Source organism: Carcharhinus amblyrhynchos, unplaced genomic scaffold (genome assembly GCF_965287045.1).
Source record: "Carcharhinus amblyrhynchos unplaced genomic scaffold, sCarAmb.v2.hapA chromosome_292, whole genome shotgun sequence".
In the NCBI taxonomy this organism is placed as follows: Eukaryota; Metazoa; Chordata; class Chondrichthyes; order Carcharhiniformes; family Carcharhinidae; genus Carcharhinus; species Carcharhinus amblyrhynchos.
In genome coordinates this window covers 104,082-129,706 of record NW_027650032.1, presented here as the reverse complement: position 1 = coordinate 129,706, position 25,625 = coordinate 104,082, and the positions used below count along the sequence as shown (strand labels likewise).

At 48.0% G+C, this 25,625-nt stretch overlaps 1 protein-coding gene across 1 annotated transcript in view; it reads left to right on the top strand.

Moving 5' to 3' along the window:
- Positions 1-25,625, top strand: part of LOC145339030 (sterile alpha motif domain-containing protein 11-like) — a gene marked incomplete at its 5' end in the record, with an annotated part of 118,141 nt that overhangs the window by 53,033 nt on the left and 39,483 nt on the right. Inside the window, one exon of the mRNA XM_080183456.1 lies at positions 1,411-1,555. Coding sequence (XP_080039582.1) covers positions 1,411-1,555 — 145 coding nt within the window. The remainder of the gene's footprint in view (positions 1-1,410; positions 1,556-25,625) is intronic.

Here is a 25,625-nt window from a genome sequence, read left to right as displayed (position 1 = left end):
TGGATGTCACAGTAACTCTGGTCTTGGGCATGAGTTGAGGGTTCATTGTATCCACTGTCAAAATAGACTCTGACTATATCTTCAATTCTGTAACAGTCAGTTCAGGCTCAAAAACAGAAGATACTGGAAAATCTCAGCAGGTCTGACAGCATCTATGGAGAGAGAATATCGCTAACATTTCTTGATTGGACAAAAGGTTATCTAGACTCGAAACATTGGCTCTATTTTCTCTCTGTCCGCAGACCTGCTGAGATTTTCCAGCATTTTCTGTTTCTATTTCCGAATCCAGCATCTAAAATATTTGGCTTTTATATCAGTTGAGCGTTTCTTGATCATAAACTGCTGACCTCTAAGAATGGGATATGATGGGAATTTTCCCATCCCGCCCGCCATGGGAATTGTAGCGGGGTTCGGGGGGTGGGGGGTACCATGCAAAGGTCCAGGGCGGCATGATGGTTACTACTGCTATCTCACAGCACCAGGGACCCAGATTCAGTTCTCGGCTTGGGTCACTGTCTGTGTGAACATTCTTCCCATGCCTATGTGGGTTTCCTCCGGGGGTTCTGGTTTCCTCCCACAGTTCAAAGCTGTGCAGGTTAGGTTGATTGGCCAAGCATGACATGTACCAGATGTACCGAAGTAGATTTGATTCTTACAATTAGTTCCAATTGTATTTTTTTGTGTCTCAGCATTACTTACTTTGGTTGTTTGAGCGAAGTAGGGGGTTGGCCTGTTAAATTCTAATTACAATGAAACTGTGAAGTCCAAATGCGTGGCACGGTGGTTAGCACTGCTGCCTCACAGCGCCAGGGACCCCGGGTTCGATACCAGCCTTGGGTGACTGTCTGTGTGGAGTTTGCACATTCTCCCCACGACTGTGTGGGTTTCTTCTAGGTGCTCTGGTTTCCTCTCACAGTCCAAAGATGTGTGGGTTAGGTGGATTGGCCGTGCTAAATTGCCCCTTAGTGTCAGGGGGACTAGCTAGGGTAAATACATGGAGTTATGGGGGTGAGGCTTGGGTGGGATTGTGGTCAGTGCAGACTCAATGGGTTGAATGGCCTCTTTCTGCCCTGTGGGGATTGTATAATTTTAAGATCTTAGGCGGGATTCTTCGGTTTTGAGGCGAGCGTGGCCTGAGAAGTCCTTAAGTTCTTAAGTCCTTATGTTCTTAAGTCACAGCCCTGCAATGGGAGAGTGTGAAGCCAGGAACTGTTGCCTCGTCAATCCAAAGTGCTCATGTTACAGGGAAGTTCTGGGATCTGAATAATCGTTAGCGAGCTGGATGTGAGCGCAGCAGCCTGAAAACAAACACAGTGCCATGGCTTTGGGCTGGTCTTCATGGTGAAGGGCTGAAGGGTCTGTTTACCTGGGCAGGGGGATGAAAGTGAACGTTTCTTGCCTCTTTTGCAGACCTCCTGAGGGCTCGGCAAGAAGCAGTGGCTGCCGTTCGGAACTCCAGCGCCATGGAGGCCCACATTCCCTCTTCCAGCAGTTCATCGAGTCAGAGGAGGAAACAGGGCCTCCCTCAGCACAGAGATGCCCACTTCAACGAGAGGTCAGTGTCAACTCAACCGTCAACGGGTTCCAGTTCACGAATCCAAATGTATCCGTCCCTTGACTTGGGCCTGAATTTTACCGGAATGCCCTTCCCGATTCCGGGGGCGGGCGAGGCTCGGAGAATGGCATTCCCTGTTGGCCTTGGGTGGGATTGTATGAACCTTGTTGGGGTGGGACGTGCCGGTAAAATTCCGCCTTTGATTATTTGAAACTGCCAGTTCTATTCGAAAACCCACATTTCTGTGAAAGAAACCATTGTTGTTTGGACAAGTGGCAATCTTTTCTTTTTGTCTAGCTCCAGCCTTACTTAAAACCGTTGCTATAATTAGAATTATGAATTTACGTGACCCGCTATGTCCATGTTTGTGTGGTTCTTTTTTTGGTTCCGTTTTTCTCCACCCTTCATTGTTTGTTCTTGGAGGGTTCTTCTTTGAGTTTAACACAGAGACTGGAAAAAAGCTGAGGCTTTGTCACACCGGACTGACGCTACATTTTGAAATAATTTCAAGGGGGGGTTTTGTACTCTGCAATCTTTCCAGAGGCGAAAGCCATTCTCGGCCTCTTTGAATGCCGTAGGTGTGACGGGTAAGGCACATCCACTGGCATCTGAAATAGACGGGGTAAAAGTAAGACAGCAAAATGATGCCTTCAGACAGCACCATTATCATGGGAGTTGGTTTAGCTCAGTTGGCTGGACAGCTGGTTAGCGACGCCAACAGCACAGGTTCAGTCCCCATACCGGTTGAGGTTACTCATCAGTGCCCCGCCTTCTCAATCTTACCCCTCCCCTGAGGTGCAGTGATCCTCAGGTTAAATCATCCCATCTCTCCCCCTCAAAGGGGAGAGCAGCCTATCGTTCTAAGTTCATAAGATATAGGAGTAGGATTAGGCCATTCGGCCCATCGAGTCTGCTCCACCATGGATAATATGCTCCTCATCCCCATTCTCTCCATAATCCTTCAACCCATTACCAATTAGAAATCTGTCTAATTCCCCTTTAAATTTACTCACTGTCCCAGCATCCATCACACTTTGCGGTAGCAAATTCCACAGATTCACAACCCTTTGGTACTGGTTTTTCTTAAACTCTGTTTTAAATTTGCTACCCCTTATCCTAAGACTATGACCTCTCATTCTAGAATGCCCCGCAAGAGAAAGCATCCACTTCACGTCTACTTTATCTATTCTTTTCATCGTCTTACATACCTCAATTTGATCTACATAAGAACATTCTTCTAAATTCCAGAGAGGGGGAAAGACTTAAACTATTTGATCTCTCTTCAGACAACAAACCCCTCACCTCTGGAAACAATCTAGTGAACCTCCTCTGAACTGCCTCCAAAGCCACTAGTCATCTGGGACGATGGCGACCCTTTTGAACATGGGAAAATATCTACAGACCTTACACAGGCGAATAATTGAATGAAAGGTTTGACACTAAGTCATTAGAGCCAGTGACCAAAAGCTTGATCAAAGAGGTAGGGATAGGGTCTCCAAGGAGAGAGTTGCAAAGGTTTAGCGAGTGTATTCCAGAGATTAAGAGTCTACATAGTTGAAAAGTGACAGATGGCAGTCAATGACTTGTGAATAAAACAAGCAAAAGAGAACAGTATTGTATTTCCCCACAATAACTACAGAATTTGAAGTAGCCACCTTGTAATCTGGCATGGCAAAGACCTTTCTGTGCGGCTCCAAGTGCTCTGGACCTCCTGGAAACCATAACCCAATCAGAGTATTTTATTTAGCATCCTTTCACTCTCTTTTATTTAGGTTATTTATTTTATCCTCGCGGCTTTGCAATTTTGATTTGGTTTATTATTGTCACATGTATTGGGATACAGTGAAAGGTATTGTTTCTTGTGCTCTACACAGACAAAGCGTACTGTTCATAGGGAAGGAAAGGAGCGAGTGCAGAATACAGTGTTATAGCCATAGCTAGGGTATAGAGAAAGATCAACTTACTGAGAGGTTGGTCCATTCAAAAATCTGATGGCAGCAGGGAAGAAGCTGTTCTTGAGTCGGTTGGTACGTGACCTCAGACTTTTCTACCTTTTTTCTGACGAAAGAAGGCGAAAGAGAGTATCTCCAGGGTGCGTGAGGTCCTTAATTATGCTGGCTGCTTTACTGAGGCAGAGGGAAATGTAGATCGAGTCAAAGTTAAGGTTTAAAGTTTATTTATTATTGTCACAAGTACATCAATGCTGCAATCAAATTATTGTGAAAATCCCTTAATCAAAACACTCTGGCACCTGTCCAGGTACACTGAGGGAGAATTTAGCATGGCCAATGCATCTAACCAGCGTGTCTTTTGAACTGAGGGAGGAAACCGGAGCACCCGGAGGAAACCCACGCAGACACGGGGAAAACATGCAGACTCCACACAGACAGTGACCCTAGAAGGGATTTGAACCCGGGTCCCTGGAACTGTGAGGCAGCAGTGCTAACCACTGTGTTGCCCTTGGATGGGAGTTTGGTTTGTGTGATGGATTTGGGGGTAGATGCACCCATTAATGCCCAACATTCATAGTGGGCGGGATATTCTGGCCCCTCCAGCTAGTCGGATCTTCCAGTCCTGCCGAGGTTGACCCCTCGCGACAGGTTCGCTTGGCGGCAGATTGGGCAAGCCATGCAGATGTCCACAGTCTTCGGCAGGACTGGAAAATCCCGCCAGCTGCCGATGGCAAGCTGCATCTGCTGTTGGGAAACCCAGTGCAGGGTTTGGGATAGGGGGGCTGGAAAATCCCAGCAGCCAGTGCGCAGAATGCACTGGACATTAATTATTCCCACTGCTCTCTCCTTGGCAAAGGTTCAAGGATATTGTGTGATGTAAATCAGGGACAGCTGGGGGTTTTCATGTGAGGCAGTCTCTAGTCCCAGTTCATTGCTGTGGTTCTGAAGTGCTCTGTAACTGCCCCTGATCTGATTCATCTGTAAACGGGAAGTAACCTTAACTTGATGGGACTATGAGTTGGTGAAGCAGCGCATGCTTGGGTTAGCGGAGCTACAGCCTGAAACAGAACTGGATTTTCCCCTCACAAGGAGGCCTGCTCTTTAAATACTCTGCGTCCTTAGAATCCCTGCAGTGCAGAAGGAGGCCATTAGCCCATCAGGTCTGCCCCGACCCTCCAAAAGAACATCTTATGCAGGCCTGCCCCCATTCCCTATCCCAGTAATCCTGTGCATTTAGGCTAATCCTCCTAACCTATACATCTTTGGACACTAAGGGGCAGTTTAGCATATCCAGTTCACCCAACCTGCATATGTTCAGACAATAAAGGGCAATTTAGCACGACCAATCCATATAACCTACACATTTTTGGACAATAAGGGGCAATTTAGCATGGCCAATTCACCTAACTGATGCATCTTTGGAATGTGAGAGGAAGCCGGAGCACCCAGAGGAAACCCACGCAGACATGGGGAGAATGTGCAAACTCCGCATAGACAGTCACCCAAGATCGGAATTGGATCTGGGTCCCTGGCACTGTGAGGCAACACTGCTAACCATTGTGCCACCCTCTCCTCTCTGCTACTTTCTCTTGGCCGTGTTGGAACTGTTCTGATGTGGGCAACATTTTGACTGAATAGAACCATCCATGTAGTGCTTCTTTGGACTGCCCCAGAGCACTTAGCAACCAGTGAACTGAGTTTGAAAGGTGATCTTTGCTGTTTCGCAATAAGCACAACAGCCTGTCTGCCCCACATCAATGTTCCTTAGCCATTGAGTTGGATGACCTGTCTTGCTGATCTGCTGTTTGAGGGAGGAATGTTGTCTGGGACTCACTGCTCTTTGTTGAATAGGGTCATGGGATCTTTTACATCCACCTGACACACTGGAGCACGTAGACGGAGGCCTGACGGTGGCTCCTAACTGCCCCATTGGTAATGCATTAGTGCATTAGTCTTGATAAGCACAAGTAGGGTTTTTTGGGGTTGAATTTTGTGGTGGACAAAGGAATAGGAGGAGATCTTTCAGCCTCTCAAATCTATTCCACCATTCGATTAGATCATGATTCCCGTCACGGCAGATGGTGGAATGTGAATTTCATTTAAAAAATCTGGAATTAAGAATCTTCTGATGACCATGGAAGCATTGTTGATTGTCGGAAAAACCCATCTGGTTCACTAATACCCTTTAGGGAAGGAAATCTGCCATCCTTACCCAGTCTGGCCTACATGTGACTCCAGAGCCACAGCAACGTGGTTGACTCTCAACTATCCTCGGGCAATTGGGCACGGGCCGTAAATGCTGGCCAGCCAGCGGCACCCATGTCCCATAAATAAATTTTAAGAAACTGTAGGTTAACTTCATTTACCCAGCTTGGCTTCAGATCCCTTAAAACCCTCTAACTTACAAAAATCTATCGATCTCAGTTCCATGTTTTGAACTGATTCTCTGTGTTGTGGTTTCTCAGGTGGGAGAGAGTTCCAGGTTTCCACTAGCCTTCGTATGAAAGTGAAGGAGATCAGTGTTGGGAATAGCATCCAGAGCCAGGGTGAGATACAGGATGGTTAGACACAGTCCACTTTAAAAAGATGGATATATGATTCTGTTAACGCAGAATACAATCCAACTCCGCAACATGTCCTGACTCTCAACTCCAACCAATCATCTCCTCCCACCACATTTTCCACCTCGAATGGGCGACTCGGTGGCACAGTGGTTAGCATGGCTGCCTCACAGCGCCAGAGACCCAGTTCAATTCTGCCCTTGGGTGACTGTCTGTGTGAAGTTTGCATGTTCTCCCCATGTCTGTGAGGGTTTCCTCCCACAGTCTAAAGATGTGCAGGTTAGGTGGATTGGGCATGCTAAATTGATCCTTAGTGTCCAAAGATGTTCAGGTTAGGTGGATTGGCCATGCTAAATTGCCCCTTAGTGTCCAAAGATGTGTATGTTAGGTGGATTGGCCATGCTATATTGTCCCTTATTGTCCAAAGATGTTCAGGTTAAGTGGATTGGCCATGGTAAATGTGTGGGGTTACGGGGATAAAGTGGATGGGAGGACTCGGGTAAGATACTCTTTTGGAGAGTCAGTGCAGACACGATGGGTTGAATGGCCTCTATCTGAACCGTAGGGAGGCTACGATTACCTCAGTCATTCTTGAGACACCTCCATGTGCGACAGCGGAAGGATTCAAGATTGTCGATGAGGTGAAGGGAAATTTGAGAGCGCCGTGTAGGTGAAGGAGGCTGCGTTTACTGAGGCAAGGAAAGAGATTTCATGGATATTTTACCTCAGCTGGGGTCAGAAAAAGCCCCCTGCTTTCGAAGTGACGGGGAAGAGAGTTGATATCAAATAATAAGAAACAAAACAGGGGATGAGTCAAAATGAGTCAAACCCTGATCCTGCGCTTCCAAAAGAACATTGACTCAGTCCAACACTGAGTGCCGCCTGCCTTCAGGAAGTAGCTTACTCCACACATTACGGACAATATTAGGTGAAGTGTGATGAATTATAGCCTTCCCTGGGTGTTGTGGTGTTTAAAAGCTGTCAGGAATAGGTATGTAATAAAATAGATGAATGGCTCCCACTAAACAAATGTGAAAGCAGAGACTATCAAATTAACCACTAAATGCAATACCTTTCCACCAGATTACAGAACGAAATCGGATTAAAGATTTACAACTAGGATGCAGATTTAATAAATCAAATACTTTGGATGTGTATGGTGCTTTTATTATTGATTTTATTTTCTGCTTATTCCAAACGAAGTTATTTGGGCTTTAGCCTTGTTTGTTATCCATATTGTGTTTTTGAGACTTTTTCTTCACCTACGCTGAATACTTTTTTTAAAACAACGCTTATCAATAAAAATTAATACGTATCTGCTCTTGCAGAACAATAGTCCTGGTAACTCAGAGGTGAGGGAGTTGGAGGGGGGGGTGGTGCAAGAGTGCAACGAGCAGGATTATAATCTTAGAATTCCTACTGCGCAGGAGGAGGCCATTCAGCCCATCAAGTCTGCACTGACAACAATCCCACCTGGGCCCTATCCCCATAACTTCATGTATTTTATCCTGCTAATCCCCCTGACACTTAAGGGACAATTTAGTGTGGCCAATTCACCAAACCTGCACATTCTCCCCATGCCTGCATGGGTTTCCTCTGGGTGCTCTAGTTTCCTTCCGCAGTTCAAAGATATGCTGGTTAGGTTGATTGGCCATGCTAAATTGGCTCCGATGTCAAGGGGATTAACAGGGTAAATATGTATGGTTACAGGAATGAGGCCTGGGCGCGATTGTGGACAGTGCAGACTCAATGGGCCGAATGGCCTCCTTCTGAACTGCAGGGATTCTGTGATCATGGCTAAGCCATCTAAACTGCACGTATTTGACACTAAGGCGCAATTTACCATGTCCAGTCCACCTAACCTACGTATCCTTTGGACTGTGGGAGGAAACCAGAGCACCCGGAGGAAACCCATGCAGACACGGGGAGAATGTGCAAACTCCATGCAGTCACCTGAGGCCAGAATTGAACCTGGCGCTGTGAGGCAGTGGTGCCAACCATTGTGCCACCGTGTCACCCTTAAGAGACATTATGGGATAGGAGGTTTCATTTAAAGCATCGCAAGAAATGCGCTTTATTTTATAAATACAAAGTGTATCAGTAAAAGACATTGTCCTCTTTCACAAGGGCCCCAGATAGGTTAATACTGTGTTTTCTTTCTGACTTGCGAGCACTCTGAACCCGCACTTCTGGATTGTATTTTTAGAGGAGAAATATCTGACACAGCAGAAGGGAGATTGGGGAGAGTCTGCAGGGCCATCATCCATCCCCTTAAAATTCCAGCTGTGTCCCAGGGAGTGCACTGCAGGGAAAGATCTGGGTCGCAAAACAGCGGCCTGGTTTCTGTGTTTGGGAAAAAAAAAGAAATAATTGCCCACAGAGGAATTCCTGGTATTAGTTACAGCAGCCGAATAACCCTCAACATTACAGGGACAATACATCAACACCATCGACCCAGTCAAGCCTGGCCCTCGACTAGTTATAACCATTCTTGGACCTAAATCGGTTGTCAAGACCTGAACATTAATGTTTACATTTGTTTTCTGTTATTTAAGACAGTCTCGCCCGTTGAACAAGATTGGTTAATGTGTATAACATGCTGCCTGCTCTATTCCTCTTGCCTCTGCTCCAACATCCAGTTTGAAAAGATTTCATCTCTTGCCACCTTTTTTATTGTTTGGCTTCATCTAATGTCTCGATTATTTGTATCTGTGCAGTATTTAGCCTTTTTTTTTTGTTTTTCTCAAGGTAATAGAAAATCAGTCAGTAAGAGGAACCTTTTTCTACCAAGCATTAGGCTCTGTAGGCAGCACAGTGGTTAGCGCTGCTGCCTCACAGCGCCAGAGACCCGGGTTCGATTCCCGGCTTGCGTGCAGAATCTGCGCGTTCTCTCCCTGCCTGCGTGGGTTTCCTCTGGGTGCTCCGGTTTCCTTCCACAGTGCGAGAGACGTGCTGGTTAGGGTGCATTGGCCGTGCTAAATTCTCCCTCAGTGTCCCCGAACAGGTGCCAGAATGTGGCGACTAGGCGATTTTAACACTGCAATGAAGTTACTGTGAATGTAAGTCTGCTTGCGGCGCTAATAAATAAAAATAAATCTATCGTGAAACATAGAAAATAGGAGAGGAGGAGGCCATTTGGCCCTTTGAGCCTGCTCCGCCATTCGTTGTGATCATGGCTTATCATCCAACTCAATAGTCTGATCCTGCCATCCCTTCCCCCCAGGGACTCCTTCTTGAAATCGCACAATGTTTTGGCCTCAACTACTTTCTGAATTCTGCACATTCACCAGTCTCTGGGTGAAGAAAATTCTCATCTCTGCCCTAAATGGTTTACCCCGTATCCTCAGACTATGACTCCTGGTTCTGGGTACCCCCACCATCAGGAACATCCTTCCTGCAACTTCCCTGTCTAGTCCTGTTTGATTTTGATAGGTTTCTATGAGATCCCCCTTCATTCTACTGAACTCCAGCGAATATAACCCGAACTGAGTCAATCTCTCCTCATACGTCAATCCTGCCAACCCAGGAATTGGTCTGGTAAGCTGTCACTTCACTCTCTCTACAACAAGAACATCCATCCTCAGATAAGGAGACCGAGATTACACATACTATTCCAGGGGTGGCCTCACCAAGGCCCTGTATAATTGCAGCAAGACATCCCTACTCCTGTATACACTCCTTTTACTCTATCCCAACTATTTTGCTCAACCATGGCTCTTCTGAAATGCTCCCCACCAGTACGACAACAGAGTGCCTTCCACACAATCCAACCTTCTGCTTTGTTTGAATGAGACTGTCAGGTCGCAGCAACCTCCGTGCTGAGGGAGTGGGAGTGTGCCCAGGAATAATTGGGTTTAAGATTTGGGACCACTGTTCTGCATTTGAAACCTTTATCTGGGGGTGGACCCAATCCCTCAGTCTTGGTTTAGCAATGTCTCAGTTGATAGCACTCTGGCCTCCAAGTCCAGAGGTTATGAGGTCGAGTTGCAGTCCAGAGACTCGAGTTGGTGAATTATTCTGTACTGTCGGGAGGTATCGTCCTCCCATTCCGACATTAATCTGCGACCCCTTTTTTTATGTCATGGGGGGAAGCCGGAGCACCTGGAGGAATCCCAAGAGACGGAGAGAGTGTGCACACTCCACAAAGTCACCCAAGACCAGAAACAAACTCAGGACCCTGGCGCTGTGAAGCAGTAGTGCTAACCACTGTGCCATGGTGCCACAGTAATTCTTCAGAGGGTGACACGGTGGCACAGTGGTTTGCCCTGCTGTCTTACAGCACCAAGGACCCCAGTTCGATTCTTGGCTAGGGTCACTGTCTGTGCACGTTCTCCCCATGTCTGCGTGGGTTTCCTCTGGGTGCTCCGGTTTCCTCCCACAGTCCAAAGATGTGTGGGTTAGGTGGATTGCTAAATTGCCCGTTACTGTCAGGGGGACTAATAGGATACATGCGTGGGATTACGGGAATACGGCCTGGGTGGGATTGTAGTTGGTGGAGATGGGCCAAATGGCCTCCTTCTGCACTGTAGGGATCCCACGATTCTATGAACTTCCAAGATGCTTCTCAAAGTTTCATATGACATCTTCCCCACCCTCCCCCCACCCCGAAACAATCTTTCCTCGGAATTGGCACTGGATAAAAGCAAATTACTGCGGAGGCTGGAATCTGAAACCAAAAGAGAAAATGCTGGAAAATCTCAGCAGGTCTGGCAGCATCTGTAAGGAGAGAAAAGAGCAGTTTCAACTTGTCACCTGTTGAGGAGAGGGTGTCCAGCGGTGTTACGGATTATTATCCCAAAGCGAGGTGGGAATGGTATCCGACGGAGTTACGTTTGGATCAGTGCATGTAAAAGCTTGGAGTTTACTCATTGGGATCAATCTTTCAAATGATCTGTGAATCATTGAGAAAATAACGTGAGGGTCATTTAAGATGAAAGTCAGATGCTAAACTGAGAGAGTTAGGGCGTTAAAGCAAAAAGCGTTCACAGGAGAATTAGGCTGCGAGAGGAATAGATTTCAGTTAGATATGTTCCGAGAGGGAGGAACCTCAGTAGACAGAATGACCTTTACCCAACCTTAGGTCAGCTTCTTTTCCAACTTCCTCTTTTTTTTTGAACCAAATATTGACCTCCCCACTGGATGGCCTAGTGGTATTATCACCAGGCTCTTAATCCCAAAACTCAGCTAATGTTCGGGGGCCCTGTGTTCGAATCCCACCACAGCAGACGGTGGAATTTGAATTCAATAAAAAATATCTGGAATTAAGAATCTGCTGGTGACCGTGAAACCAATTGTCAACTGTCAGAAAAACTCATCTGGTTCACTAAAGTCCTTCAGGGAGGGAAATCTGCTGTCCTTTCCTGGTCTGGTCTATATGTGACTCCGGAGTCACAGCAATGTGGCTGACTCTCAGGTGCCCTCTGCTGCTCAGTGCATAAACTCCCTGCAATGGCCATTCAGCCCATTGAACCTGCACCCAGGCCCTATCCCCGTAATCCCACATATTTACCCTGTTAATGCCCCTGACACTAAGCAGCAATTTAGCACGGCCAATCAACCTAACCTGCACCTCTTTGGACTGTGGGAGGAAACCGGAGCACCCGGGGGAAGCCCATGCAGACACAGGGAGAACGTGCAAACTCCACACAAGAAGCCCGGAAATGAACCTGGGCCCCTGGCGCTGGGAGGCAGCAGCGCTCACCACCGTGCCATCCATCTGCCATGGTGGGATTCGAACCTGGGACATGAGCTGAGCTTTCCGGCTTAATGATCTGACGCTAATGCGAGTAGGCCGTCACCTCCCACTCCTACATTTGTCCTGACGAGTGCGTGGTGAAGAGGTTCGACAGCACCTCTCTCCTTTTAGCAAGAAGGGAAGGTAATGCTAGGGAGAGAATATTGGTGCCTGCTATCTCCTGTTGTCTATCCGCTGTTAAAAATCTATTTTGATTTGAGGCTCTTGATTATCAGCTGTTAATATTGAGGGTGTTAAAATCTGACAAGATGAAAATGATGGCAGTGTAATAAAGATGCTGCCAATGCACCTCTAAACTAATTGTGCGGCACGAACTGTCTGCGCAAAGCTTCTAATCGATTTGATGCCACTGAATGTTAATGCTAATCACATAAGTGCTCTGCAAGTACCTTGCACTCGCTGGCAGCTGAGATTAATCTCAGGTAATGCAGATTGTGACCTTAGCCTCTCAGCCGGGGTGGCAGCCAGGCATTGCTTATGTAATTACACTCTGAACTGTGTAATCACCTGCCCTAATCCCCGAGGGCTCGCAATTAGCCGGGTCCCCGGCAGGCCGCACGGCCTAAGGAGCTGCAGAGCCTGCCGATTGCTTCTGCCGCCGTGGACAGACTGCAGATGAGTAACACTCAATTAAACCGGCCACGGTAACCGCGAGGGGTGGGGGGTAGGCCGGCATCGATCGCAATTGGCTGTAATCGCAGGGAGAGGTCCCGCCAAGCGCACAACTTAACCCTCAGCCCTTGCCGCTCACCTCCCAACATGGCCGCCCTGGTTTCCCAGCAGCCTCCAGCAAAATGCCTCAGGGGAATTTTTTTTTTTAATTATTATCCATCCGTGGGACGTGGGCACCGCTGGCGGGGTCAGCACTAATTGTCCATCTCTAATTGGCCTTGCACTGAGTGGCCATTGAGCGGTAGAGGGGCAGTTGAGAGTCAACCACATCGCTGAGGCTCTGGAGCCACAGGTAGGCCAGACCGGGTAAGGACAGCAGATTCCCTTCTCGAAAGGACGTTGGCGCGGTTTAGGAGTGGAGACAAGTTTGTAAATAAAAGGGATTCTGGTGAAGAGACACCAGCCTCTGGGGAGTTATTTCACACAGGAACAACACTGTTCGTTCCACTCCTCCGCCTTTAGCCCGTGACCCTGCAAATACTTTCTCTTCAGATAATTACCCAGCTCTCTTTTGAAAGCCACCATTAAATCTGCCTCTGCCACACTCTCTCAGGCACTGCATTCCAGATCCTAACCACTTGCTGCATAAAACAAAATGAAAAACATGTTTCCTATTTGTTAAGGGGGGGAGGGTTTCACTCCTTTCCCAGGAAGGTTGCACCTCTCTCCAGCCTTTAGTTCTGAACAATCATTTAAAAAATATATATATATATTTCCATCCAGATAAGTTTGATAGGCATTGAGTTAAATCTAGAATTGTACAGTTACCAAGAACGTCAGGAAGTGTTGGCTTACTCCCAATGAAATGTAGGTCAGAATTCTCCGACCTCACCTGCAGCTGGGATTCTCCGATCTCGCCTGTGGTTGGGATTCTCTGACCTCGCTCGTGGCTGGGATTCTCCGGCCTCGCCTGCAGCTGGGATTCTCCAGCCTTGCCCACAGCTGGGATTCTCCAGCCACTCCCGCAGCCGGGATTCTCCGGTCACTCCCGCAGCCGGGATTCTCCGGCCACTCCCGCAGCCGGGATTCTCCAGTCACTCCCGCAGCTGGGATTCTCCGGCCTCGCCCGCGGCCGGGATTTTCCAGTCCCACCGCAATGAATGGAGATCTGCCTGAGCGCCAAATTCTCCATTCCTGCTGGCAGCGGGGCGTGCGAGACTGGAGAATTCCGTCAGTAATCTTCATGAAAATCAAGATGGATTTTAAGGATGGAGTAACCCTTACGTGGTCACAGGCACAGGTTGGGTGGCGATTGATTTAAAACTGAGATGAGGAGGAGCTACTTCTCACAGAGGGTGATGGATTTGTGGAACTCGCTGCCCCGTAGCGCGGTGGAGTCTGAATCATTGAATGGTTTCAAGAATGACATAGATACACTTTTAATAAAAAAGGGATGCGGGGATATGGGGAAGAGGTGGATTTGAGACCAGGGAGAGATCAGCCACGATCTGATGGAATGGCGGAGCACGCCCCAGGGGCTGAATTTGCCAATTTCTCCTCCTGCTTCCTGTGTTGCTATATTCCGATGTTCCTTATGGTACTCATGTCAGGAACTGTTCAAGCCTGCTATTCCGTTCAGTTAGACCATGACTGATCTGTACCTCAAATCCATTTACCTGCCTTTGCGCCACGTCCTTTCATTCAACTGAAAATCCACTTGCCTCAGTTGTCAGTGCTTTATCTGACTAGCATTGACAGAATTCTGAAGGGGAAGCGAGTGCAGAAACAGAAGATATCTATTGCTGTGAGATTATAATTCGAGCATTGTTTAAGCCTTCCAGAAAATATCAAATCTACTGGTATTATTTTAATATTAAATTTTGAAGGGTTTAGTTTCTGATTCTGTTGTATGCTTTGTCTGAGCTCCCCAATGATGTATGGCTGTCTCTTCACTGAAGCATAGAATCGTACAGCACAGAAAGAGACCATTTGGCCCATTATGCCCCTGCCAGCTTTATCAAATGAGCTTCTTTCCCACTCCCTTTTCCCATCTTACGGTGGCACGCTGGTTAGCACCGCTGTCTCACAGCGCGCAGGGACCCCTGTTCGATTCCCGGCTCGGGTCACTGTCTGTGCGGAGTGTGCACGTTCTCCCCATGTCTGCGTGGGTTTCCTCCGGGTGCTCCGGTTTCCTCCGCCAGTCCGAAAGCCATGCTGATTAGGTGCTAAATTCTCCCTCTGTGTACCCGAACAAGTGCCAGAGTGGCGATTCGAGGATTTTCACAGCAACTTCATTGCGGTGTTAATGTAAGCCTATTTCTGACATTAATAAATAAATTTAAATATTCTAGCAAAATTTTCCTCTACAAGTATTTCCATGGAATCCTTACAGTACAGAAGGCCTACAGTACAGATTTGGCCTATCACATCTGTACTGACCACAATGCCACCCAGACCCTATTCCCCTAACCCCATACATTTACCCTGCTAATCCCCCTGACACTAGGGGCAATTTAACATGGCCAATCTCCCTAACCCTTATATCTTTGGAGTGTGGGAGGCAACTGGAGCACCCAGAGGAAACCCACACCGACACAGGGAGAATGTGCAAACTCCACACAGACAGTGACCTGTGGCCGGAATTGAACCTGGATCCCTGGCGCTGTGAGGCAGCAGTGCTAACCACTGTGCCACCGTGCCGACCAAGTTAAAGGCCCCCTTGTCCAAACCGCTAGCAAATGGGCCTCACAGTGGCATGGACTGGAAACTTTATTACAGTATCCCTACAGTACAGAAAGAGGCCATTCAGCCCATCGAGTCAGTATCAACCACAATCCCACCCAGGCCCTATTCCTGCAACCCCATGTATTTAACGCTGCTAATCCCTTTGACACTAAGATCAACTTAGCATCTCCAAGCAACCTAACCCACACATCTTTGGACTGTGGGAGAAAACCGGAGGAAACCCATGCAGACTCTGCACAGACAGTGACCCAATGTTGGAATCGATCCCTGGCCCTGGCGCTGTGAGGCAGCAGTGCTAACCACTGTGCCACCCTCTGCTGCCCAGTTAATTAGATGAGGGCTGGTTTTGCTCCATTTGCCTCACTTGGTTCAGTGACCCTTGACACTCTTGTCCAACAAAAGCAATCAATCTCACCTTTGAAACATTCGATCGACCCCCTCAACCAGCCTTGACGACCTTATTTGAAGGTGTGGGGAGGAGGGTGCGGGGAAGCGAGTTCCAGATTTTTACTACCCTTTGGGTGAAATCATTGCTACCTGAGACCCCCCTGAAGAGCTTTGCTCTCGTTTTGAGCTAATGCTTCCTTATCCTGGATTTTTCAACAGAAGGAAGTAGGTTTTCTTGATGGGTCCCAACTGGAAATTCCCTTTCAGATTTTTTTTTAAGATGACATTTGATGTGATACTTCTGCTGGAAAGTGAAGAGGTTCCTCAGAGTGCCCTAGAGCCCCAACACATCAGTGATTCATTTTCTGGACAGTTCTTTCAAGTACGCTCACCTGGGACATTTGGCCGTGTAACTGCTTCCACCTGCTCCTTCTTTCAATAACTGGAGAAGCTATTAATCTGCGAGAATCTATAACCTTCTGGGAAAGAGTGGGACAGATATTTCACAGCCCCAGCACAAACCCGAAGGATGTTCTTCTATGCTGTCTGATTCTAAAAAGTTTAACTTTATTTATTAGTGTCACAAGTAGGCTTACATTCACACTGCAGTGAAGTTACTGTGAAAATCCCCAAGTTGTCACACTCCCGCGCCTATTCAGATACACTGAGGGAGAATTTAGCATGGCCAATGCACCTAACCAGCACGTCTTTGGAATTTGCTGATTACCATGGCTAATCCACCTAACCTGCACATCTCTGAACACAAGGGGCAATTTAGCGTGGCCAATCTACCTAACTTGCATATCTTTGGACACTAAAGGGTAACTTAGCATGGACAATCCACCTAACCTGCACATCTTTGGACACTAAAGGGCAATTTAGCATGGCCAATCTACCTAACTTGCATATCTTTGGGCACTAAGGGGCAATTTAGCACGGACAATACCCCTAACCTGCACATCTTTGGACACTAAGGGGTAACTTAGCATGAACAATCCACCTAACCTACACATCTTTGGACATTAAGGGGCAACTTAGCATAGCCAATCCACCTAACTAGCATGCCCTTTGGACTGTGGGAGGAAACTGGAGCACCCGGAGGAAACCCATACAGACACAGGGAGAATGTGCAGACTCCACAGAGACAGTGATCCAAGCTGGGAATCGAACCCAGGTTCCTGGCACTGTGAGGCAACGGTGCTAACCACTGTGCCACCATGCTGCCCTCAAGCCCATTCAAGAGTATATTGGTTTTTAGTTTGTGTTCACACCCGAGACTTAAGCACCAAAACCTGGCCTGACATTTCAGTGCAGTGCAGAGGGCGTGCTGCACAGTTGGAGGTGTTGTCTTTTGGATGAGGCATTTAAACCAAGGCCCCATTTGTCTGCCCGCTTGCATGTAAAAGATGCCACCATTTGGAAGAAGAGCAGGGAAGCTTTCTCCGTTGTCCTGGCCAATATTTATCCCTCAATCAACATCACAAAGAAATCTGCTCATTATCATATTGCTGTTTGTGGGAGCTTGCTGTGCATAAATTGGCTGCTGCCTTTCTACGTTACCGCTATGCCACACTTCAAAAATATTTCACTTTTTGTGTTTGGGAAAGGCGCTATATAAATGCACGTACATCTTTCTTGACTCTGGGATAGTCACTCAAAATGAAATTGCAGCCTCTGCACCAACACCTACTTATCTATCCACACACCCTGACTAGCTGTTTAACTGGTGGTGGCACAGTGGTTAGCACTGCTGCCTCACAATGCCAGGGACCCGGGTTCAATTCCGGCCTTGGGCCACTGTCAGTGAGGAGTCTGCATGTTCTCCCCATGTTTGCTTGGGTTTCCTCGGGTGCTCTGGTTTCCTCCCACAGTCCAAAGATTTGTTAGTGTCACAAGTAGGCTTACATTAACACTGCAATGAAGCAACTGTGAAAATCTCCTAATCGGCACACTCTGGCACCTGTTAGGGTATACTGAGGAAGAATTTAACACCCTAACCAGCGTATCTTTCAGACTGTGGGAGGAAACAGGAGCACCCAGAGGAAGCCCATGCAGACACGGGGAGAATGTGCAGATTGCACACAGTGACCCAAGCCAGGAATCAAACCTGGGTCCCTGGCACTGTGAGGCAGCAGTGCTAAACACTGTGCCAGCCTGCTGTCCTTCAGTTAAACAGCTAGTCAGGGATGGATAGATAGAGAACTTGATGCTAGTAGAGAGGTAGAAATTCTCATTTTCTGTTATGATTCCAGAGTGAAAAATAGATGTGCTTGTATTTATATTTGCCCCATAGCATCGCAAGATGTGTAGGTTAGGGGGGATGAGTGGGGTCAATACAAGGAGTTACGGGGATAGGGCCTGAATGGGATTGCTGTCGGGGAGTCAGTGCAGATTTGATGGGCCGAATGGCCTCCTTCTGCACTGTCGTGATTCTATGAGTTTGCTCTGATTCTATGAGTTTGCTCTGATCCTCTTCCCTGCATTTTCCCCATCTCCTTTCACAGAAAAGAGAATCAGAAATTCATTCTACGCTGCCCTAAGCACCAGGGACTCTTATTTCTGCAGTACATTGTCACCTGCCAATCTGTGCTACAAAGGTGGTCTCTCTGCACTTTGACAGTCGATCCTTGCTAGGTGTTGGGTTGACACCAGTGCGCACATTTTCCACTTGATAGCTAACTAACCACACAGAATAACTGTCTCTCCAGTTGTGGCATCTTGCGAGCTATAAAAGTGATGAGAAGGCAGCAGCTGTGCATGTTGAGAATACTGCCTTAGTTAGTTGGCGTTTCAGCTAACCCATTGTGCTTGTTGAAAGGTCCTAGCTAATGACAGTTATTGAGATTGGCTTGCAGTTCATTTGATCTCACATTTTTAAGTGCTGAATTTTTTTGGTTGACATATTTTCCCTCATTACCTCTCCCCGAGTCTATGTATCGGGAGGGCCACATGTTTTATTCAGTGTATCTCTCCACATGCACACTGTGTGTCACTGACCCCCTCGGTCAGTGCCTTTCACTCACTCCTTTGAGCTGTTAGAAACTTCTTTGTATTCCAACTCTTTCCCCTGCAGCAACCCTCTAACCCTCACACCCACACACACACTGGGACACACACATACACTCACACGGACACACGCACACAGAGAGACAGACACACATACAGAAACACTCACACAAACACACGTGCACACACAAACATAAACACACGTACACATACACACGCAGTGACACACACACACACAGGACATACACAAGCATAAACACACGCACACATGCACAGAGACACAGAAACACATGCACGCACACACATACATGCACCCAGCACACACACACACACAAGCCCACACTGACACATACACAGACACTCACACACAGGCATATGCACACAAGACACAGACATGCACATTGCACACACACATGCGGACACACACTCCACCTCTCCAAAATACTGTGATTGCTGGGACTTTAATATTTCTATAATCTGCCACAGTTTTATCTTCAACACTTAGTCCTCCCTATGTGATGCTAGTCAATATGAGGCTGCAGGAATAAACCAGTGAGGGACAGCTTTATTCTGTAAATTGAGTTTGTCTCTTTATATGCCCTGTTTGTGAACAGGATTCCCACTCACCTGATGAAAGAGCAGCGCTGTGAAAGCTTGTGGCTTGTGCTAAAGTCCAATAAACCTCTTGGACTTCAACCTGGTGTTGTGAGATTCTTACTGTGCTTACCCCAGTCCAATGCTGGTATCTCCACATCATGGGAGAACTATGCCAGTCTAACCGTACACTCGCCTATAAGTTGTACCTGACTGGACCCTGCTCCCAGTCCCATTGCTTTCTCTCTCTCCCTGTCTACCTCTCTCTCTATTTCCCTCTCTCCCCATCCTCACTGCCAATCTGATTCACTCAGGCAAACCTGCTCTGACATTTCATTCTCAGATGTATCAAGCATGTCAATCCCATTCTCCCGGGGAGATGGGAGATGGCCCTTTTCTAGGCCTTTCCCAGGGCTATTCTTGGAAGCTGTGTTGAAATTGGGAGTTGAGTGTGCATGGAATCCTTCTAAAGGGTCATTAACCTTGGCTAAGTGGTGGCACGCTCGCCTCTCAGTCCGGGGGTCAGAGTGATTGCAAAATCCACTCCAGTCCTGAGGGTATAATCCAGAATGAATGACACTTCACTGTGGCATTGAGGGAACATTAAGCTGTCAGGTGAGATGTTAAACTGAGGTCCCTTCTGCTCTCTCAGCTGGCTGCAGAAGCTCCCAAGGTTCTCGCTACAGGGAGAAACCCAACTGGACTCACCACGTAGACACAGTGGCTACAACTGTCAGAGGCTGGGAATACTGCAGCGAGTAACTAACTCCCCAAAACATGTGCAACATCTACAAGGTACAAGTCAGGAGTGTGATGGCATACTCCCCACTTGCATGGATGGGTGCAGCTCCAACAAGAAGCTTGACACCATTCAGGACAAAGCAGCCTACTAGATTGGCACCACATCTACAAACATTCACTCCCTCCACCATCAATGCTCGGTGGCAGCCGTGTGTACTATCTACAAAACGCACTGCAACAATTCACCAAAAATCTTTATATAGCACCTTCCAAACCCATAACCACTTCCACCCAGAGGGACAAGGGCAGCAGATACATGGGGACAGCACCACTTGCAAGTTCCCCGCCATGCCACTCACCATCCTGACTTGGAAATATATCGGCCGTTCCTTCGCAGTGGCTGGGTCAAAATCCTGGAATTCCCCCCCATACGGAATTGTGGGGTCAACCCACAGCACACGGACTGCAGCGATTCAAGTAGGCAGCTCATCACCACCTTCTCAAGGGTAACAAGGGATGGGGAATAAAGGCTGGCGAGCCAGCAACGCCCATGTCCCACGCATAAATTGAAAAGAAAGCACAGGAGAGTTCCTGTCCCTGGGCCACCATTAATCTCTTAAACAACATCATCAAACAGAGTAACTGATCAGTTATCTTGCTCTTGTTTGTGGGAGCTTGCTGTGCATTATTTAGCTGCTGGGATTGCCAACGTTCATTAGCTTTGAAATGCTTTGGAAATTTCTGAGCACAATAAAATCTCTCTAGAATCATAGAATCCCCAGTGCATAAGGCCCATCGTGTCTGCACCAATTCACTGACAGAGAGGCTCTCTCCCCTCCTCTATCCCCATAACCCTACACATTTCCCATGGCTAATCCATCTAAATTCCACATGTTTTTTAAAAAATGTAACGTTTATTTATTTGTGTCACAAATAGATTTACGTTAACACTGCAATGAAGTTATTGTGAAAATCCCCTAGTCGCCACACTCCGGCACCTGTTCGGGTACACTGAGGGAGAATGTAGCACGGCCAATGCACCCTAACCAGCACGTCTTACGGACTGCGGGAGGAAACCGGAGCATGCAGAGGAAACCCACGCAGACACGGGGAGAATGTGCAGACTCCGCACAGACGGTGACCCATGGCTGTGAATCGAACCCGGGTCCCTGGCGCTGTGAGGCAGCAGTGCTAACCACTGTGCTACCATGCTAGCCCATAGAAACACCCTATTCTTCAGTAATAAATGCCACAGACCTTCATACGTTAACCGAAACGGGGAGATGGCAGCTCAGTTTCAAGTCATCTCGGAAAGATGGTACCTCTGCCAGCGCAGCAATTTGTCAGCACCCACTGAAGAGTAGCCCAAGACCATAGAATCCCTATAGTGCAGAAAGTGGCCATTTGGCCCATCGAGTCTGCACTGACAACAGTCCTATGGACCCTATTCTCGTAATCCCATAATTACCATGCTAATCCCCTTGACAATTTAGCATGGCCAATCAACCTAATCCACGCACTTCGGACTGTAGGAGGAAACTGGAGCACCTGGAGGAAACCCACACAGACACAAGGAGAACATGCCAACTCCACACAGACAGTGACCCAAGGCTGGAATTGAACCTGGGTCCCTGACACTGTGAGCCAGCAGTGCTAACCACTGTACTGCCCATGCTCGAGGCTACTGGTGGTGTCTCCACTAGCTGTCACTACCTTGTGTACAGCCACACAGGGGGAAGCAGTAGCACAATGGACTTATCACTGGACTAGCAATCCAGAGACCCAGGATAACGCTCTGGGGACCCGGGTTCAAATCCCACCATGGCAGAGGGCGAAATTTGAATTCAGTAAAAATCTGCAATTAAGAATTTACTGATGACCATGAAACATCCCCGCGTATATTTAGCCTGCTAATTCCCGTTGACAGTAAGGGGCAATTTAGCATGGCCAATCCAACATCTTTGAGAGGAAAACAGAGCTCCCGGAGGAAACCCACCCAGACACGGGGAGAATGTGCAAACTCTGCACAGACGGCCACCCAAGGACGCAAATAAACCCGGGTCCCTGTGAGGCAGCAGTGCTAACCGCTGTACCACCCTCAGGCGCTAGTGCTGTCGCTGCCCACCAAACTGAGGTGGCAAAGGGTGTGAAATTTAAGAGCATCTGAATCTGCAATCCTGAGAGATAAGGCGGAAATCTCACAAGTGCGAATGCGAGCATGTTGGCAGGTCTGTTCAAATACAGATACTGTTGATTGTGTGATATGATGGTTAATGGCCCTCGCCACTGGAACTGCTACACCAGGTGCTTTGATAGAGGCTGAAAGCATTGCAAAGTGGTCAAATTGATCCCTCCATTTCACTTCCAGGCCTGCTATATTCATAATGAACTACGATACTTACATTATGGATTTTCCTCTGCCTTGCAAACACAAAGGCTAGAGTAAGAAAAAAAAATACAGTGTAGAGTTTTTTATTTGCAAAGCAGCACAGCTCAACTATTTATTAGTGGGTGCCAGCGTAATGCCTTTTTTATTTGACTGACAGATAACGGAGGGGGGGGGCAGGTCTCACCACCTGGGGTTTGCGCTTTGGGTATTTAAAGAGTTTTCTCTTTGTCCCCCCCCACCCCGCCCCCCTCCACAGCGGGTCTCAAAGGCCTCGATCAATAAGCCTCATCGCTTATCCTGTGAGCCTGAAGGGTTCTGCTCTTTCAAGGAGAGCACAGCAAAGCCCAATTCCAATGGATTGTCCTGGCTCCAGTCCCTTCTGCCTGGTGAAGGACTGTGTTCTCAAGGGGGTGAATGTCTGTTGTCCTAATCTTCATCTTCTTCCCATGACCCCAGTCAGGTCCTCTCTGCTGAAGAGTGACCTTTGTAAACCTTTCCCCCACTCAATAGCTCTGTATATTATTAAGTTTAATGCCTTGTTCCAATGGTCTTTGAACTCATTTCTTTAATTTGTTTGTCATGTCCTTGGGTCACAGTGTCCATGGACATAGAATCATAGATCATAGAATCCCTACAGTACAGAAGGAGGCCATTTGGCCCATTGGGCCTGCACCGACTACAATTCTACCCAGGCCCTATCCCCATAACCCCATGTATCCACCCCGCTAATCCCCCTGACACTAAGGGGCAATTTACCATGGCCAATCCATCTAACCTGGCCATCTTTGGATTGTGGGAGGAAACTGGAGCACCCGGAGGAAACAAACACTGATACAGGGAGAATGTGCAAACTCCACACAGACAGTGACCCGAAGCTGGAATTGAACCTGGATCCTTGGTGCTGTGAGGCAGCAGTGCTAACCACTGTGCCACCGTACTGCCCGTGCTTCAGGCTGCTGATGGTGTCTCCACTAGCTGTCGCTGTCTTCTCTACAGCCACACAGGGGAGGCAGTAGCACAGTTGTATTGTCACTGGACTGGCAATCCAGAGACCCAGGATAATGCTCTGCAGATCTGGGTTTGAATCCCACCATGGCAGATGGTGAAATGAGAATGTAGTAAAAATCTGGAATTAAGAATCTACTGTCGATTGTCGTAAAAACCCATCTGGTTCACTAATGTCCTTTAGGGAAGGAAATCTGCCATCCTTACCTGGTCTGGCCTACACGTGAATCCAGAGCCACAACAACGTGGTTGACTCTTAACTGCCCTTTGAGGGCACCTAGGGATGGGCAATGAAGGCTGGTCAGCCAGCAATACCCATGTCCCGCAGAAAAAAAGAAACACTTCAAATGGACAATGAGAGGCAACCATTTGCTTTGCTCCCCCATCTTTCCTTCCTCTTACAATCATCCCTGTTTTAACACCCATCTAATTTTGGTTTTTAAATATAATTCTGATTCTCAATTTTCCTGTCTTTACGATGAATCTTAATAACGATTCACTTTATCAGGGGATCCATGGGGTCAAGAATGACAGATGCCATGTACTATGTCCAATTTGAGGACCAGCACTGGGGCACAAGGTCTCCCTCTTCTGGCTGGATGTCTGCTTTGCGCTGTTCCTATTTTAATCTGTGTTGCATTTGGGGTAAAATATTTAATTCTTCTCACACGCCTTTCATGAGTCAGGCATGAGCCCTCCAGCACTTTTCCCAAATGGCCATTTTTAGGATCCCAACAGTGCAGAAGAGGCCATTCAGCCCATCAGGTCTGCACCAGCTCCCTGATGGAGCATCCCACCCAGGTCCTTTCCCTGTAATCCTACACATTAATCATGGTTAAAGCCATCAAACCTACACATCTTGGGCCAATAAGGGGTAATTTAGCATGGCCAATCCACCTAACCTATACATCTTTGGACACTTGAGGGGCAATTTAGCATAGCCAATCCACCTAACCTGCAGATCTTTGGAAACCGAAGAACCCTGAGGAAACCCACACAGACATGGGGAGAATGTGCAAATCCCGTGCACACAGTGACCTGAGGCCGGAATTGAACCTGGGTCCCTGGTTCTGTGAGGCAGCAGTACGAACCACCGTGCCACCGTGCCTCGCAGTGTTTGTGTGTTAGCTGAGCAGGGAGGGTTGGTAAACTGTGTGTGGAGGATATCGTGGCTGATTCCAGTCCTGTCCTCAACTGTCGCTCGCACACATTAATTAGGGCTTGGGTTGTGTAACAGTCAGGAACAAGAACGTAAGAGCGAGGAGCAGGAGTAGGCCATCTGGCTCTTCGAGCCTGCTCCGCAGGAAGGGTCAGGCTGCTATTGTTCCACACACTGTCTTAGAGCAGCTGCCTGCTTGAGACTACAGGTTTATCAAGCCTCAGTGTATTGCTCTACAGTGATGAGACCAGGACAGCACAGGCCAGGCGGGAGGAAGTGACTGAACAGCTTCTGCCACCCCTGTCCCAGACGTATCCTCGGCAGTGACAAGGTCACTGACTCCGAGGTCCTGGAGCGTGCTAATTCCATCAGCAAACACGCCTCACGAAGCCAGTGGTACCAGCTTAGACAGCACCTCGGGAGAGAGAGAGAGAGGCAGCTGGTGACATTTTAGGCTGATGACCCTTCGTAGCAACTGGAAATCGTTGGAGGTTAATTACTATTAAGCAAGTACAGAGCTGGGAAGGGGAGGGGGTGGCGTGGGGTACCGAGGGGAGAGGGGGGTGGGGATTGGTGGTGAAGTGAGGGGGGGAGTGTGATGGAGTGAAGATAGAAGCAATACAGGTCAGTACAGGAAAGGGAGCAGGGGTGAGCGAGTGATAAAAGGGAAGGTGGTGCAAGGCAAAAAAAATAGCGGGGCAAATAAATCACAGAATCCCTGCAGTTTAGAAGGAGGCCATTTGCCCCATCGAGCCTGCACCGATAACAATTCCGCCCAGGCCCTATCCCCGTAACCCCATCTATTTACATGGCTAATCCCCCTGACATTAGTGGGGGGGGGGGCGTTTTACCACAGCCAACTCACCTAACCCACGCATCTTTGACTACGCGAGGCAACCGGAGGAAACCCACGCAGACACGGGGAGAACGTGCAGACTCCACGCAGACAGTCGCCCAAGGCTGGAATCGAACCCGGCTCCCTGGCACTGTGAAGCAGCGCCGCGAACCACTGTGACCCCCGCGCCGCCCAGAGAAGCAAACAGTTGAGTGGTGCAAACAGTTGAGCGTGTGGAAGGGAAGTGAGAGAATTTGGAAAAGGGGAGAAGGGGGCGAGGGATGGATTGGCCCTGGGTGTTTGAAATGGAAGTACTACCCTCACCCCCA